This window comes from Ciona robusta, chromosome 1 (genome assembly GCF_009617815.1).
Source record: "Ciona robusta chromosome 1, ASM961781v2".
In the NCBI taxonomy this organism is placed as follows: domain Eukaryota; kingdom Metazoa; phylum Chordata; class Ascidiacea; order Phlebobranchia; family Cionidae; genus Ciona; species Ciona robusta.
The window spans coordinates 4,295,163-4,308,929 of NC_143235.1; the positions used below are offsets into that span (position 1 = coordinate 4,295,163).

At 38.3% G+C, this 13,767-nt stretch overlaps 2 protein-coding genes across 2 annotated transcripts; one reads left to right on the forward strand and one right to left on the reverse strand.

The window, feature by feature from the left end:
- Positions 1 to 1,058: 1,058 nt before the first annotated feature.
- On the reverse strand, positions 1,059 to 5,112 carry LOC149741609 (uncharacterized). Its single transcript, XM_089893811.1, has 2 exons — positions 3,264 to 5,112; positions 1,059 to 2,809 (listed from the first exon to the last, which is right to left on the reverse strand). The coding sequence occupies exons 1-2, from the start codon at positions 3,699 to 3,701 to the stop codon at positions 1,778 to 1,780; spliced, it is 1,470 nt and encodes a 489-aa protein (XP_089749937.1). The 5' UTR covers positions 3,702 to 5,112; the 3' UTR covers positions 1,059 to 1,777.
- A 233-nt stretch (positions 5,113 to 5,345) lies between these two features.
- LOC149741610 (uncharacterized) lies at positions 5,346 to 10,146 on the forward strand. The gene is made up of 2 exons (XM_089893810.1): positions 5,346 to 8,131; positions 8,530 to 10,146. The coding sequence occupies exons 1-2, from the start codon at positions 7,694 to 7,696 to the stop codon at positions 9,562 to 9,564; spliced, it is 1,473 nt and encodes a 490-aa protein (XP_089749936.1). The 5' UTR covers positions 5,346 to 7,693; the 3' UTR covers positions 9,565 to 10,146.
- The last annotated feature ends 3,621 nt before the right edge of the window (positions 10,147 to 13,767 follow it).

Genomic DNA, 13,767 nt, shown 5'->3' on the forward strand with positions numbered 1-13,767 from the left:
TTATAAGTTACCATGTATGCAAATGCGTGTATATGTGCGTAACTCTCAACAAACTTAACTGAAATGTGTCAATTCGGGTTACGTAACTTGCTATGATAGACACACAAATTACCTATTGTTTTATGCGCAAATTATGCCTGTGATTGAAAGATATGCGTCAAGTAACAGATGCGTCGCCAGCCTTGGTACGCATATATAGTAGCGTGGGGGAAGACAGGACACCTTTAGCACATAATATTCAAATATCTTGATTGTGTTTTAAACAATTAACAACGGTTTATATGAGCCGTGAAGATACAGTTTTATAACTCTTTGAATGTTTTTTGTTTACTAGCTTATGAAACGAGAAAATAAAATAAGAAGGTGTCCCGTCTTTCCCCACCCTACTGTATGTATATTAAACTCATAAAGATATTGCCAAACATGTTGCAATACACTCATGGTGTATACGCCCCCACACGTACATAGATATTACGTAAATTTAATTTTGCTTTATGCTTATCGCAGGTGTGTACGCTGTTTAGAAGTCAAATTTAAAAGTATAACAAAATCTATAATGCAAGACCGAGGTAATCCTTGATATACATTTTTGCCCATTTAAATACCTATCAAAGTATAAGCATATACTAACCCTTCTTATCCCGTTTTTAACAATTAAAGCGGAGTCGTTAGGAACCGGTTATATATTCTGTAAATATTCTTTGTTTTCTTCGAAATGCACTATCTTACCCTAACCCAAAACTCAACTTGTTTTCTCTGCTATTATAGCGTGCTTTGTACAACCAGGCAAAAGACAATGTCAAAACTTTTAAAAGGCCAAACTTGCAGTATACAGGCATTTCAAACTTTACTCCTTTCCACCGACAGCCCACTACAGACTATACAAGCATGTGTCATATCTAAAAATAACCACATCATCGATTGGCGTTATAAATCACGCGGTGTCAAATGACTTTTGTTAAGTGTTGAATGTTGTTTATTGTACACCGCCCACGCATAGCAAATGCCTTCTATAGTCTGCAGCACTGACTGTGTAAAAGCTGCAATGCATCTACGTCTTGTGATGCGTGGGTGATTTGTTTATTTTGGTTTTAGCTATTACAACAAACTTAAAGGTCTTATACCTCAGAGGTTGCGCAATAAGTTGATTTATTGTCACATTAAACGATTTTTGAAGAGGTTTAATTTCTGAGTATATTTTCAAATAGGGCCAATGTCGTTGATATAATTATTCCAAGATAAATAGTACAAATGTGTAATACAGTGTCACGCTTATAAATCATAAATAGTTTCCCAAAACAGACACTGCGCAAAAAAATAATCTGAAAAATTATAAACCATATTTTTTTAAAAGGAAAAGTGTCTTTTTGAACCCAAACTCGGCTAAACAAAAAGTTAAGTCCGAAGTTTTTTAAGCATTAAAAAAATATAGTATATAGGGTGGAGAAAGATGGGACACCTTTTCGTTTTATTTTATCGCCCCATTTGGTAGTAAACAAAGAACATTCAAAGAAAAAACCGTATCCTAACGGTCCCAATAGACCGTTGTTAGTTGTTTGTAACATGATCAGAATATTCAAATATTAAGTGCTAAAGGTGACCTGTATTCCGCCACCGTATACTATAAATTTAATGAAGAAACAGGAATAATACATTAGATACTCACAGTGTCGGTATAACAAATGTATAATTTCTTTTTTAAAAACTGTTTTTTTCTTTTTTTTTATCAGAGTATTTTATAACTTCAGTTTTGATTGGTGAATTATATAGTTCCATTTTATGCATGATCAAACACAGAATCGCTTTTTTCTTCTCCGTCCTCGGATATAGGCAATCCTCTGGAGTTGCATGCAGCTGATGACGAGTCCATGTACGGAGCAATGTTTTTATTGTTCGGGAAAGCTGCTGGGGACCTTGGACCACTGTAGGCGCTGGTACTGGACGTCCTTTGTCTTTTTTCTTGTTCCTTCCAACAATTTGCGCACAGGGGAAAAAGTCTGTCCTTCCAATCGCCGAAAGAAAATAAGACGCTGCATAGGTTGACCAGCAGGTTCAAATTGTATATAAGATTCGGTACGATTCTAGGGTGGCCTGAAAATGCGATTGACACAACTGCAGTTACGACATCTGATATAACACATACGCTCGCTGTTGCCAGGACTCGCCACATAATGTTAACCAGATGACGCTGGCGGTTGATTTGCTTTTTTTGTCGAAAACTCCGATACCGATTCGCGGCGTCCGTTTGTACGTTTTTCACGCTGTCTATGTCGCTATCAGAGTCGTATCTTCGAGCCGACGATGCTGGACCAGTCTGACCATTTACATGGCCTTTCTGCATTGTTATTCTCAGTGATTTCGGAAACTTGACTTGCCCGCGCTCGGTTGGGAATCGAGGGGACAAAGGCGGGGACGTGGGCGGGTTAACTGTGTACCGAACAGCTTTTGGTTCACTCTTCACCATCGTAGACCTATGTTTCAACAATGGGTACAGGAACAAGGCTAACAGTAGCAGCTGAGACCCAACTGATGTAAAGGCGAGAATGACATATCTTATATCTGAAGGTATAGGTGCAGTTACGCCTAATTTACAGCCTTTTGGTGAATCTACCGCTGTGGTAGCAAGGCTGAAGATCAGAGTATTAAGCAGGGATGAACAGATGATAGTAGCTAAGCTTATCCACATAACGACGCCGATCTTTTTCGTTGTTAAATGTATCACAGGATGATTGAGGAAGACATGAAGACGAAACCACAGAGCGGAGTAAATGCAAGTTGCGCACAGCGAGTACGTTATCACAACCACTACCTAGAATTAATGATTGTATTTGAAACGATATTTTCAGTTTGTGTAAGCAGAAAATAAAAAAAATAAAAAAACGAGTTATGGTAGGGGTGGAGGAGGTGGGACACCTATTCATTCTATTTTCTCTTACCAAAAATAACATTTAAAAAGTTGTAAAACCGTATCCTCACGACTTCCGTAGACCGTTGGTAATTGTTTAAAATACGATCCGGAATCAGGATATTTGGATATTGTGTGCTAAAGGTGTCCCATCTCCCCCCAGACTCACAGTAACGCTAAAGACTGAATGAATGAATGTAACTTATATGATACTTTAGTTGTTTTGCAGCAAAAATGTTATATACATTACAACAGATACGTTTTTATCTTGCCGTGAGACCTACAAGTTAAACGTTAAAACACACAACTGTGGTATATTGATTATATATACATATATACCTTATGAATATTCGTTTACCTGATACACTTTACAGTTCACTCGAACTCCGCTGTGATAACTACCAAGTTCCAACTGGTCAGCTGCCATGCGTACCACAGCGAAAAACGCTGCGAATATACAAAGGACTCGCAGGGGTCTTGCGGATTTACCAGTTCCGTCCATTCGTCTGCGTTTTCCCCTTTCCCGGTTCGAAGACACGGACTGCCCTCTTTCAACGCTTGCCGAACTGTGTCCTCCCGAAACATCTCTCTCAGTTTTGGTACTCTGTGTCGATAAGTGTCTTCGCTTGAAAAAGTCAATGTTTTGTTTCACGCTGTATGCCAACAGACTTGCAAGGATGTACGTCGCAATTACAGTCAGAAGTACAGAGAATACTTCATACGTCATCCAGGTGTGATAAGGAAGGGCGTAAGCTGTTTCCGGTATCGTGACGTTGTTAGGTGCTTCAGTGGACATTGTGTTATATCAATTAAATTTATAATTTTAGCCTTTTCATCTTTGTTGATTTTATCCCAAATATTTTTTGTTGTTTTTATCTCAAATTAAAGTCATATTGACCCCTGTCTCTTTTTCTCATGTTTATATCTTAGCCTTTCTCACAAAACTAAAACTATAGTTTTATGAGACAAAATCAAACTGTACGAAAAAAGTTTTTGTTATGAATCTATGAAACTAGTTTAATCGTTCACATTCGCAAACTACACAATTTTATCGGTTTTACTATATTTTAGCGAGCATTAAAAATTCGCACCTTACTCTTTCGTATTTTTTTACCTGTTCAAAAAAATACTGTTTCTATTCAGCTTATTTGTTTAATATTTAAAAACAGTAATCGACTTTAACGCGCTATATTTATAAAGTCGTGATATTACTGTCGAATAATACTGCATAACATTATTTTTCTGATTATTATTAAATGGAGGTCCGTAAAAAGAAAATTAAAAAAGTCTCGCCTGACAAAGTGTCCCATCTTCTCCCACCCTACTATACATACAGATAGTTTCAGCATTGGTTAGTCGGAACGTTCTTGTAGAATTTAGTATAATTTACAAGGAAACAGGATGTGATCGGGCTGAAACTTTCTGTCCATTTCTCAATGACGTCTTATTTGTTTCCTGTCTGTATATTGTTGACGCAGTATATTTCATTGCGAGTACGGATTTTGTATTGAAGTATGTATATGATATGTGTGTATAGTAGGGTAGGGGGAGATGGGACACCCTTTCATTCTGTTTTCTTGTCCCATTTGGTAGTAAACAAAGAACATTCAATGAATTCTAAAACCGTATCCTCACGACTTTCATAGACCGTTGTTAATTGTTTAAAACACGATCAGGATATTTGGATTTTATGTGTTTAAGGTGTCCCGTCTTCCCTCACCCTACTATACAGCATAAAATGGGACATGTTTTCATTTTTGATCGCCCTATTTGGTAGTAAAACAAGCAATAATTAGAGAATTATATAACCGTTCTCTCACCACTTTAATTTGTTAAAGGCACCATAAGAAAATGTGGATTTATAAGATGCTATCAGTATCTCATCTTACCCAACATTACTATATGTTGTACTTAATTCTTTTCTTGCTTTTGAATACCATGAAGATAACCACACTAATGCAAAATAAAGGCGAAACAATAGCCGTTTGTACCTTAATGTGCGCAAGGCGTACTAAATAATTGAACACGACGCCGTGGCGAAGTGGATATAGCGCGCCTGCCTGTAACCCAGAGGTAATGGGTTCAAGGATCGTCGCTGCTACCATTGTTGGCGTGTGTGTCCTTCAGCAAGACACTTAACAGCAATTGCTCCAACCTAGTGGTCACTAATGGGTTGTCCAAATTATCAGCCATGCATAAAAAAATGAAACGACGCGAGGATAAAAGTTACATTCATTCAACCTGAATAAATGTAACTTGCCTTATATACTCACGTCGCCGGAAATCTACGGTCGTTATAACACCTGTGTTCTGTTTTATTCAGCTCGTGTAAGCTTACGCTTTTTTTCATTTTTATGTGTGGCTGATAATTTGGACAACCCATTAGCGACCACTGGGTTGGAGCAACTGTCGTTAAGTGTCTTGTCCAAGTACACATATGCCCCCCCCACACAGTATAATGTGGTCACTTTATTATCTTCAGGTGGTGGGGCAACGACAATCATTTTAACATGGGTATATTCTGTTTCACACTTATATGAACACATATATGAAACACACATATATGAAAAAGCATGTGTCATTGCGTAAATCTTAACAAACTTAACTGAAATATGTATAGAGTGTTTAGGTTAAAACCAGCATTTTACGGTCAAAATGTCGATTCGTGCAAAAAATGTTACGATAGGGGCGCGATTTTATTTTTTATTTTTTAATTCAAGAATGTATTTACTCTAATCTGGGATCCTTTGTTCTTTTCCGTTTACCAGCTATAAAGTTTCCGTTATTTTCTACCCTGTGTATTTATTGCAATTTTATTTGGCAACCCTTTTTTTGTATTATGTAGTATTTTGAACATGGCCTATTTATTTAAATTCCTAGCACAAAAATGGGACTGCTTCAATCTGTAATTTAAAGTTCATGAACGAATATCATGTGTGAGTCAACCAAACAGATTTGCCGATTTGTTTAATATTAGTCAGTTTTTTTATCACACAATTTCTTTTTTATTTACAGAATCTTTCTTATTTCATTTTGTTTAAAATTTTAGTTGCTTGGTTTATTTTGTGATGTGCACCGACGTCACGCTATGACGTAAATCCCTTTCCTTATACCCCAAACGAACACAATACGCAACTTGTCGGGAGTATAATCTGACAACGTGTGTGTACGTATTCAATATGTAATACATACGTATACAGTCCATATATATATATGCTAATACGTAATAAATACAATTTAGCTTCAATATTACGACGTATTCACGTTTTCAATAACTGAAAAAATACAGTAACTATTGTATGTGTGATATTACACTGCGCGTATCTGTAACATGTTCGTGTCAGGCGCTCATTTACGCAGATGATACGACCTAATATATGATGTAAGTCGATCCGTTTTGGTTGAACTCTCTTTGGTACAGCGCCAATAACATGGGACAATATAACAGGTGAGTCTTCGGTTAATAAACTGCCACAAATCTTATATCTTTCAGTTAAATGACTCACCGAGCCATACGTCTGTTGCAATCTGCTACTGTGCAAAAGAAACACATGAAAAGGCGCGTGCGCGATGACGTCACATATTCGGCAGCGTGTATGACGCAGGTGTATTGAAATATATAAATGATGGATATTGCGGTAAGTTGGTCAAAGTATGGAATAACCGACAACGTAAGGTTGCGAAAGTATTAAGGTGATTTCGACATGAAATCCATGGTACAAAGTCAGTATGTGCAGATTTAATGGAAAATTAGAATTAGCCGCTGGAAGTAAGTATATACGTATATAGAGTATAGTGGGGGGAGATAGGACACCTTCAGCACATAGTTTCTAAATATCCTGATCGTGTTCAAAACAGTAACAACGGTCTTTTGGAGTCGTGCGGATATGGTTTAATAATTATTTGAATGTTCTTTGTGTACTACCAAATGGAGCGGGAAATTAGAATGAAAAGAAGTCCCATCTTACCCCACCCTACTATATATATTTTAGGTTACACGCAATATGTCACTGCAATTATTCAAATTTTCAAAGGCTTATAACCAGTGGTGGTAACATCCTGCCTGTAACCAGTATAGGCGCTACCGTTTAAGATTGTAGCGTGCTTACGTATGTAGAGAGTTTTCTGTATACGGGATATTGCTTGGCCTGTATTAAATTAGAGAAGTGTAGCATTTTCTATTCAATGGGTTTCGCACCATTCGCATATAAGCAAAGGCCATTGGGGTCGAATTCTTTGCAAAGGCAGAAGTAAAACAAGCCAGTTGTTAAGCGTTTCTTAAAGAGGGTTAGAAAGTTTTAACATATGCTGTACTTGAGTCTGTATAAACAACTGTGATGTTTTTAGATGCTAATTCCCCTTTAACAACGGTATATGGAAGTCGTGAAGATACGGTTTTATAATTCATTGAATGTTCTTTGTTTACTACCAAATGGAAAGAGAAAACTAAACGAAAAGGTTTCCCATCTTCCCCCACCCCACTATATATGAATAGATTAAAAACTCGTTGTTACGTTATGAAAATTAAACTGATTGTAACACATAGTAGGGTGGGGAAAGACGAGACACCTTTAGCACGTCAAATCCAAATATCCTGATCGTGTTTTAAACACTTAATAACGGTCTATATAAGAGTTGTGTAATTCTTTAAATGTTCTTTGTTCACTAACAAATGGGACGAGAAAAGATCTTCCATCTTCCCCCACCCTACTATATATTTTTTTAAATATAACGTTTTTATAGATTTGTAATAAAAAGCTTAAAATTATAAATTTACCTGATAACACAATGTCAACTGAAGCACCCAACAACGTCACGACACCGGCAACAGCTTACGCCCTTCCTTATCACACCTGGATGACGTATGAAGTATTCTCTGTACTTCTGTCTGTAATTGCGACGTACATCCTTGCAAGTCTGTTGAGATACAGCGTGAAACAAAACATTGACTTTTTCAAGCGAAGACACTTATCGACACGGAGTACTAAAACTGAGAGAGATGTTTCGGGAGGACACAGTTCGGCGGGGGTTGAACGAGGACAGTCCGTGTCTTCGAACCGGGAAAGGGGAAATCGCAGACGAATGGACGGAACTGGTAAATCCGCAAGACCCCTGCGAGTCCTTTGTATATTCGCAGCCTTGTTCGCTGTGGTACGCATGGCAGCTGACCAGTTGGAACTTGGTACTTATTACAGCGGAGTTCGAGTGAACTGTAAAGTGTATCAGGTAAACGAATATTCATAAGCTATATATGTATATATAATCAATATACCACAGTCGTGTGTTTTAACGTTTAACTTGTAGGTCTCACGGTAAGATAAAAACGTATCTGTTGTAATGTATATAACATTTTTGCTGCAAAACAACTAAACTAATGAATGAATGTAATGAATGTAACTTACTTTATCCTCGCGTGGCCGGAAAACGACAGTCGTTATCACACGGGTTTAACATTTCTTGTAATTTATAGAAGCATAGAGATACCTTTTCTGCAAAAGCTAACGTATCGCAGTCTTTATAGCGTTACTGTATATAACTCGTTTCTTATTTATCACTTTCTGCTTGCCATTATTTAGCTTACACAAACTGAAACATCGTTTTATATATATAATTATTAATTTCAGGTGGTGGTTGTGATAACGTACTCACTATGCGCAACTTGCATTTACTCCGCTCTGTGGTTTCGTCTTCGTATCTTCCTCAATCATCCTGTAATGAACCATTTAACAACGAAAAAGATCGGCGTCGTTATGTGGATAAGCTTAGCTACTATCATCTGTTCCTCCCTGCTTAATACTCTGATCTTCAGCCTTGCTACCACAGCGGTCGACTCGCCAGAAGGCTGTAAATTAGGCGTAACTGCACCTATACCTTCAGATATAAGATATGTCATTCTTGCCTTTACATCAGTTGGGTCTCAGCTGCTACTGTTAGCCTTGTTCCTGTACCCATTGTTGAAACATAGGTCTACGATGGTGAAGAGTGAACCAAAAGCTGTTCGGTACACAGTTAACCCGCCCACGTCCCCGCCTTTGTCCCCTCGATCCCCAACCGAGCGCGGGCAAGTCAAGTTTCCTAAATCACTGAGAATAACAATGCAGAAAGGCCATGCAAATGGTCAGACTGGCCCAGCATCGTCGGCTCGAAGATACGACTCAGATAGCGACATGGACAGCGTGAAAAACGTACAAACGGACGCCGCGAATCGGTACCGGAGTTTTCGACAAAAAAAGCAAATCAACCGCCAGCGTCATCTGGTTAACATTATGTGGCGAGTCCTGGCAACAGCGATCGTATGTGTTATATCAGATGTCGTAACTGCAGTTGTGTCAATCGCATTTTCGGGCCACCCTAGAATCGTACCGAACCTTATATACAATTTGAACCTGCTGGTCAACCTATGCAGCGTCTTATTTTCTTTCGGCGACTGGAAGGACAGACTTTTTCCCCTGTGCGCAAATTGTTGGAAGGAACAAGAAAAAAGACAAAGGACGTCCAGTACCAGCGCCTACAGTGGTCCAAGGTCTCCAGCAGCTTTTCCGAACAATAAAAACATTGCGCCGTACATGGACTCGTCATCAGCTGCATGCAACTCCAGAGGATTGCCCATATCCGAGGACGGAGAAGAAAAAAGCGATTCTGTGTTTGATCATGCATAAAATGGAACTATATAATTTACCAATCAAAACTGAAGTTATAAAATACTCTGATAAAAAAAAGAAAAAAAAATCTGAAAAGAAAGTGTACGTTTGTTACCGACACTGTGATTATCTAATTTATTATTCCTGTAACTTCATTAAATGTATATATAGTAGGTTGGGGGAAGATGGGACATCTTTAGCACATAATATCCAAATAACCTGATCGTGTTTCAAACAATTAAAAACGGTCTATGACAGTCGTGCGGATACGGTTTTGTAATTCTTTAAATGTTTTATGTTTACTACCTATATATACCTATTGGGGCGAGAAAACAGAATGAAAAGGTGTCCCATCTTCCCCGCCCTTTTATATTTTTTAATGCTCGAAAAATGCTGCGTATTATTTTTGCCCAGTGTCCGTTTTGAGGAACTAGTTGTACTGTAGTGTATAAGCGTATGACACTGTATTACACAATTGAACCATCCTTTATAGTTATATCAACGCATAAGGCCTTACGTGAATATATACTCAGAAATTAAACTTCTTTAAAAATCGTTTAATGTGACAATAAACCACTCTTCGCAACCTCTGAGGTATAAGACCTTTAAGTTTGTTGTAATAGCTAAAACCAAAATAAACAAATCACCCACGCATCACAAGACGTAGATGCATTGCAGCTTTTACACAGTCAGTGCTGCAGACTATACAAGGCATTTGCTATGCGTGGGCGGTGTACAAACAACAAACAACATTCAACACTGTAACAAAAGTCATTTGACAGCACCGCGTGATTTATAACGCCAATCGATGATGTGGTTATTTTTAGATGTGATGCATGCTTGTCGTCTGTAGCGTGGTGTTGTCGGTGGAAAAGTCACTAATTCCAGACCTTAGGCCAAAGTACACCTAATGGTTTAAATAGCGGATAAAAAGAGTTGTTTAGCGCGTAAAACATATAGAGTAGGTTAGGGTAACATGGTCTATTTCGTAGAAAACAAAGAATATTTACAGAATTATATAACCGTGTCCTAACGTCTCCAAAATACCGCTTTAATTGTTAAAAACAGAATAAGGACATTTGCTGGGTTAATATGTGCTAACTTTAGAGAGGTTTTTAATTGGGTAAAAATACAAATCAAGGATTACCATCAAGGTCTTGCATTATAGATTTTGTTCTACTTTTAAATTCGGCTTCTAAACAGCGTACACACCTACGGTAAGCATAAGGCAGAATTAAATTTACGTAATATGTACGTGTGGGGGCGTTTATACCATGAGTGCATTGCAACATGTTTGGCAATATCTTATATATGAGTTTAATATATAGTATAGGATGGGAGACGATAGGACACTTTTAGCACATGATATCCAAATATCCTAATCGTGTTTTAAACAGGTAACAACGGTCTATGGGAGTCATCAAGATATGGCTTTCGAATTCTTTGTATGTTCTTTGATTACTAGCTAATGGGACAGAAAATAGAATGATAAGGTGTCCCATCTTCCCCTGACTCACTATACATATATGCTCGCCAAGGTTGCCAACGCGTCTGGTATTTGGCAAATATAGCAAATTACGTGTTCCCAAATATATAGCAGGGCGGGTTCTGGTGACCCAAAAAGGGTGAGCAGAAAAGATTAAGAGCCATAAACAGCTCTACCGACTTTGCTCGTCGACCCCTGAGGCCAAACCGGACAATGTTCAATCAGTACTTCTCCAGAAAGAAAGGTTATAGACCCTCGTTTTAAGAGGCTGCGCTAAGAAGTCAGATATACCCTAGCGGAATTAACCCTACGACATTGAGTCACCTGTATTAACAACACTTGGGTATAATGCTGTGCTGGACGTCACTTTCCCGGGACAGCTGCCAAGCTTCTTGGGTGTAATACTCATGGCTTCTGGTAATCTGAGGGGGGCCTGTAAAGATGAGACTCCCTCGACATACTGAGGAGACAGCTATACCATAGTTCACTCCAGTATACTATGGCTATACCCCGACACGGAGCATGTGGTGTATCAATACACCATGTGTGATTGTGTAGAAGAAGACATCCATGTTATAACTCGACACTAAGCATAAGATGCATGATGACAACGTGTGGGCTGAGAAAAGTGTCCGCTCGACCTGGTGCACCGTCAGGCTACATCGCCTTGGGTCCACATCGACCCAAGAAACGAGTCTTCACGGCTTAGATTTCGTGTCCTGAACTTTGAAAGGACCATACTCGTAATTAAGTTACGGGTCGTCAGTGGGGTTGGCAAGCGCAACGACTACGGATTTCATCGTCTGGCGTCGTGGTTATTAAGTGGTTACCGTGCCTGCCTCTAACCCAGATGTAATGTTGAAGTGGAAATTGCTCCAACCCAGAGGTCACTAATGGTATGTCCAAATTATCAGGCATAAATAAAAAATCTCTCAAAAACAGTCACCCACAAAGTATCATGCATGGTAAATTGTAAGATAGCACGAGGTGTATGAAACAAAACGCCCGTGGTATATTGACTGACGTTTTCCGGCCACGCGAGGATAAAGCAGGTTACATTTATTTATTTATTCATTTCCGTGTCGCGGTTCTGCTCAATGCACGCATCAACACAAGCAAAGACATGCGTATACAGTAGGGTGAGGAAAGATGGTACACCTTTTCACTGTATTTTTTCGTCCAATTTAATAATAAACAAAGAACATTAAAAGAATTATAAAACTATATTCTCATTACTCCCATCGATAAATTACATTACTCCCATTGGTAATTGTTTAAAACACGAACAGGATATTTGGATATCATGTGCTAAAGGTGTCCCATTTTCCCCACCCTAATATTTGTTACAATGTCTTTGCTGGTCTTCTCTAAAATTCGCTTTTTGTGCTTTGAGCCGTATGCGCTCCTCCTGCTCCTGCTCCCTCGATTTCCCTCACACGCTAATTACTTTTTAGTCTCCAGCGCAGTGGCATGCAAACAGACGTGGGCAATGTGTTACGACTGAGTACGTACAGTGTTGTGTTAAGAATCGAACGTGTGTTGTTCTATACTGTTTTATATTACAAGCCGATTTAATCTTACCCGGATGTTTGACGAAGCTGAAGATAATAAAACAGTAACAAACATACAAAGTGCAATCAAAAAACGAAATCGGTTTCATTATATTGGAATTTATATGTTGGCTTCTTTCTTCTGGTAAAGAATCGAAACTCGTTGTCGGTTGAGTGGAACCTCTTTAACAAGTTCGCGAGTCGGTAAGTTATATAGTTTGATAATACGTGGAAACGATTGTTCAAAGAATGTCAACTCCCATCATAGATTGTTATGATATCTTTTATTGTAATATTTAACATTTAGTCAACTGCTAACAAAGATCAATTAACATTAAAAAAATCATGTTCAAAACAACTTTCACCCGTGCGGTTTTTTGTACCTGCTCTGTAGCCCCATCACGCGGAACGAAATTATAGTTCTCTAGTTACATTACGTAGAATTCTATTATTAATTATTTTCGGAAAGCTTTGAACAACATCGGACATTTTCGGATTCTTTTTTGTTAATGTCTCTGATGTTATGAGCTATTTAAGTTTGGGAAACACTGATCTGTAGTGAGATACTTGCTGTAGCACCATGTATGTGTTGGAATAATGGGTTAATCCTGGTCTAAATCTCAAATGTTATGGGATGTCACGCTGCGGGTCCTTACCCAGGTAGAACATAGAACCCTTTAACAAAAATGATATCTTAATTAACGTTTATTAAAATCAAACAAACTTGCGCGCTAGACATTTTTATCAATCGTTTTATATTAGAAAGCAATAAACGCGTAAAATTTCAATTACTATCAAATGATATACAATTGAATAGTAGGTAGGGGTAAGATGGGACACTTTTTCATTTTAATTTCTCGTCCCATTTGAACAAATAACATTTAAAGAGTTACAACACGGCTCTTACGGCTCCTATAAAGAGCGTTGTTGTTTATCTAAAACACGTTCAGAATGTTTGAATATTATATGCTACAGGTGCCCCATCTTACCCGACAGTACTGTATGTACAATACGAGTTTACAAAAAATGTCGCAATGGATGTTGAGTTATAGAACGCCAGTTTTTCCGTGCTACGTAACACGTCCGGTGCTTGTTGAAAACTACAATGTGGTGGTAGGAGCCATCATGGGAACAAAAACGACGTCAGTAAATTTCACACAAACAAATAAAACAGAGATTTCCAAA

Excerpts from the sequence above, each read along its gene's own strand:
- LOC149741609 (XM_089893811.1), bottom strand. The coding sequence starts at position 3,701 with ATGTCCACTGAAGCACCTAACAACGTCACGATACCGGAAACAGCTTAC. Across the intron at positions 2,810-3,263 it reads TGAACTGTAAAGTGTATCAG|GTAGTGGTTGTGATAACGTA; the intron begins GTAAACGAATAT and ends CATTAATTCTAG.
- LOC149741610 (XM_089893810.1), top strand. The coding sequence starts at position 7,694 with ATGTCAACTGAAGCACCCAACAACGTCACGACACCGGCAACAGCTTAC. Across the intron at positions 8,132-8,529 it reads TGAACTGTAAAGTGTATCAG|GTGGTGGTTGTGATAACGTA; the intron begins GTAAACGAATAT and ends TATTAATTTCAG.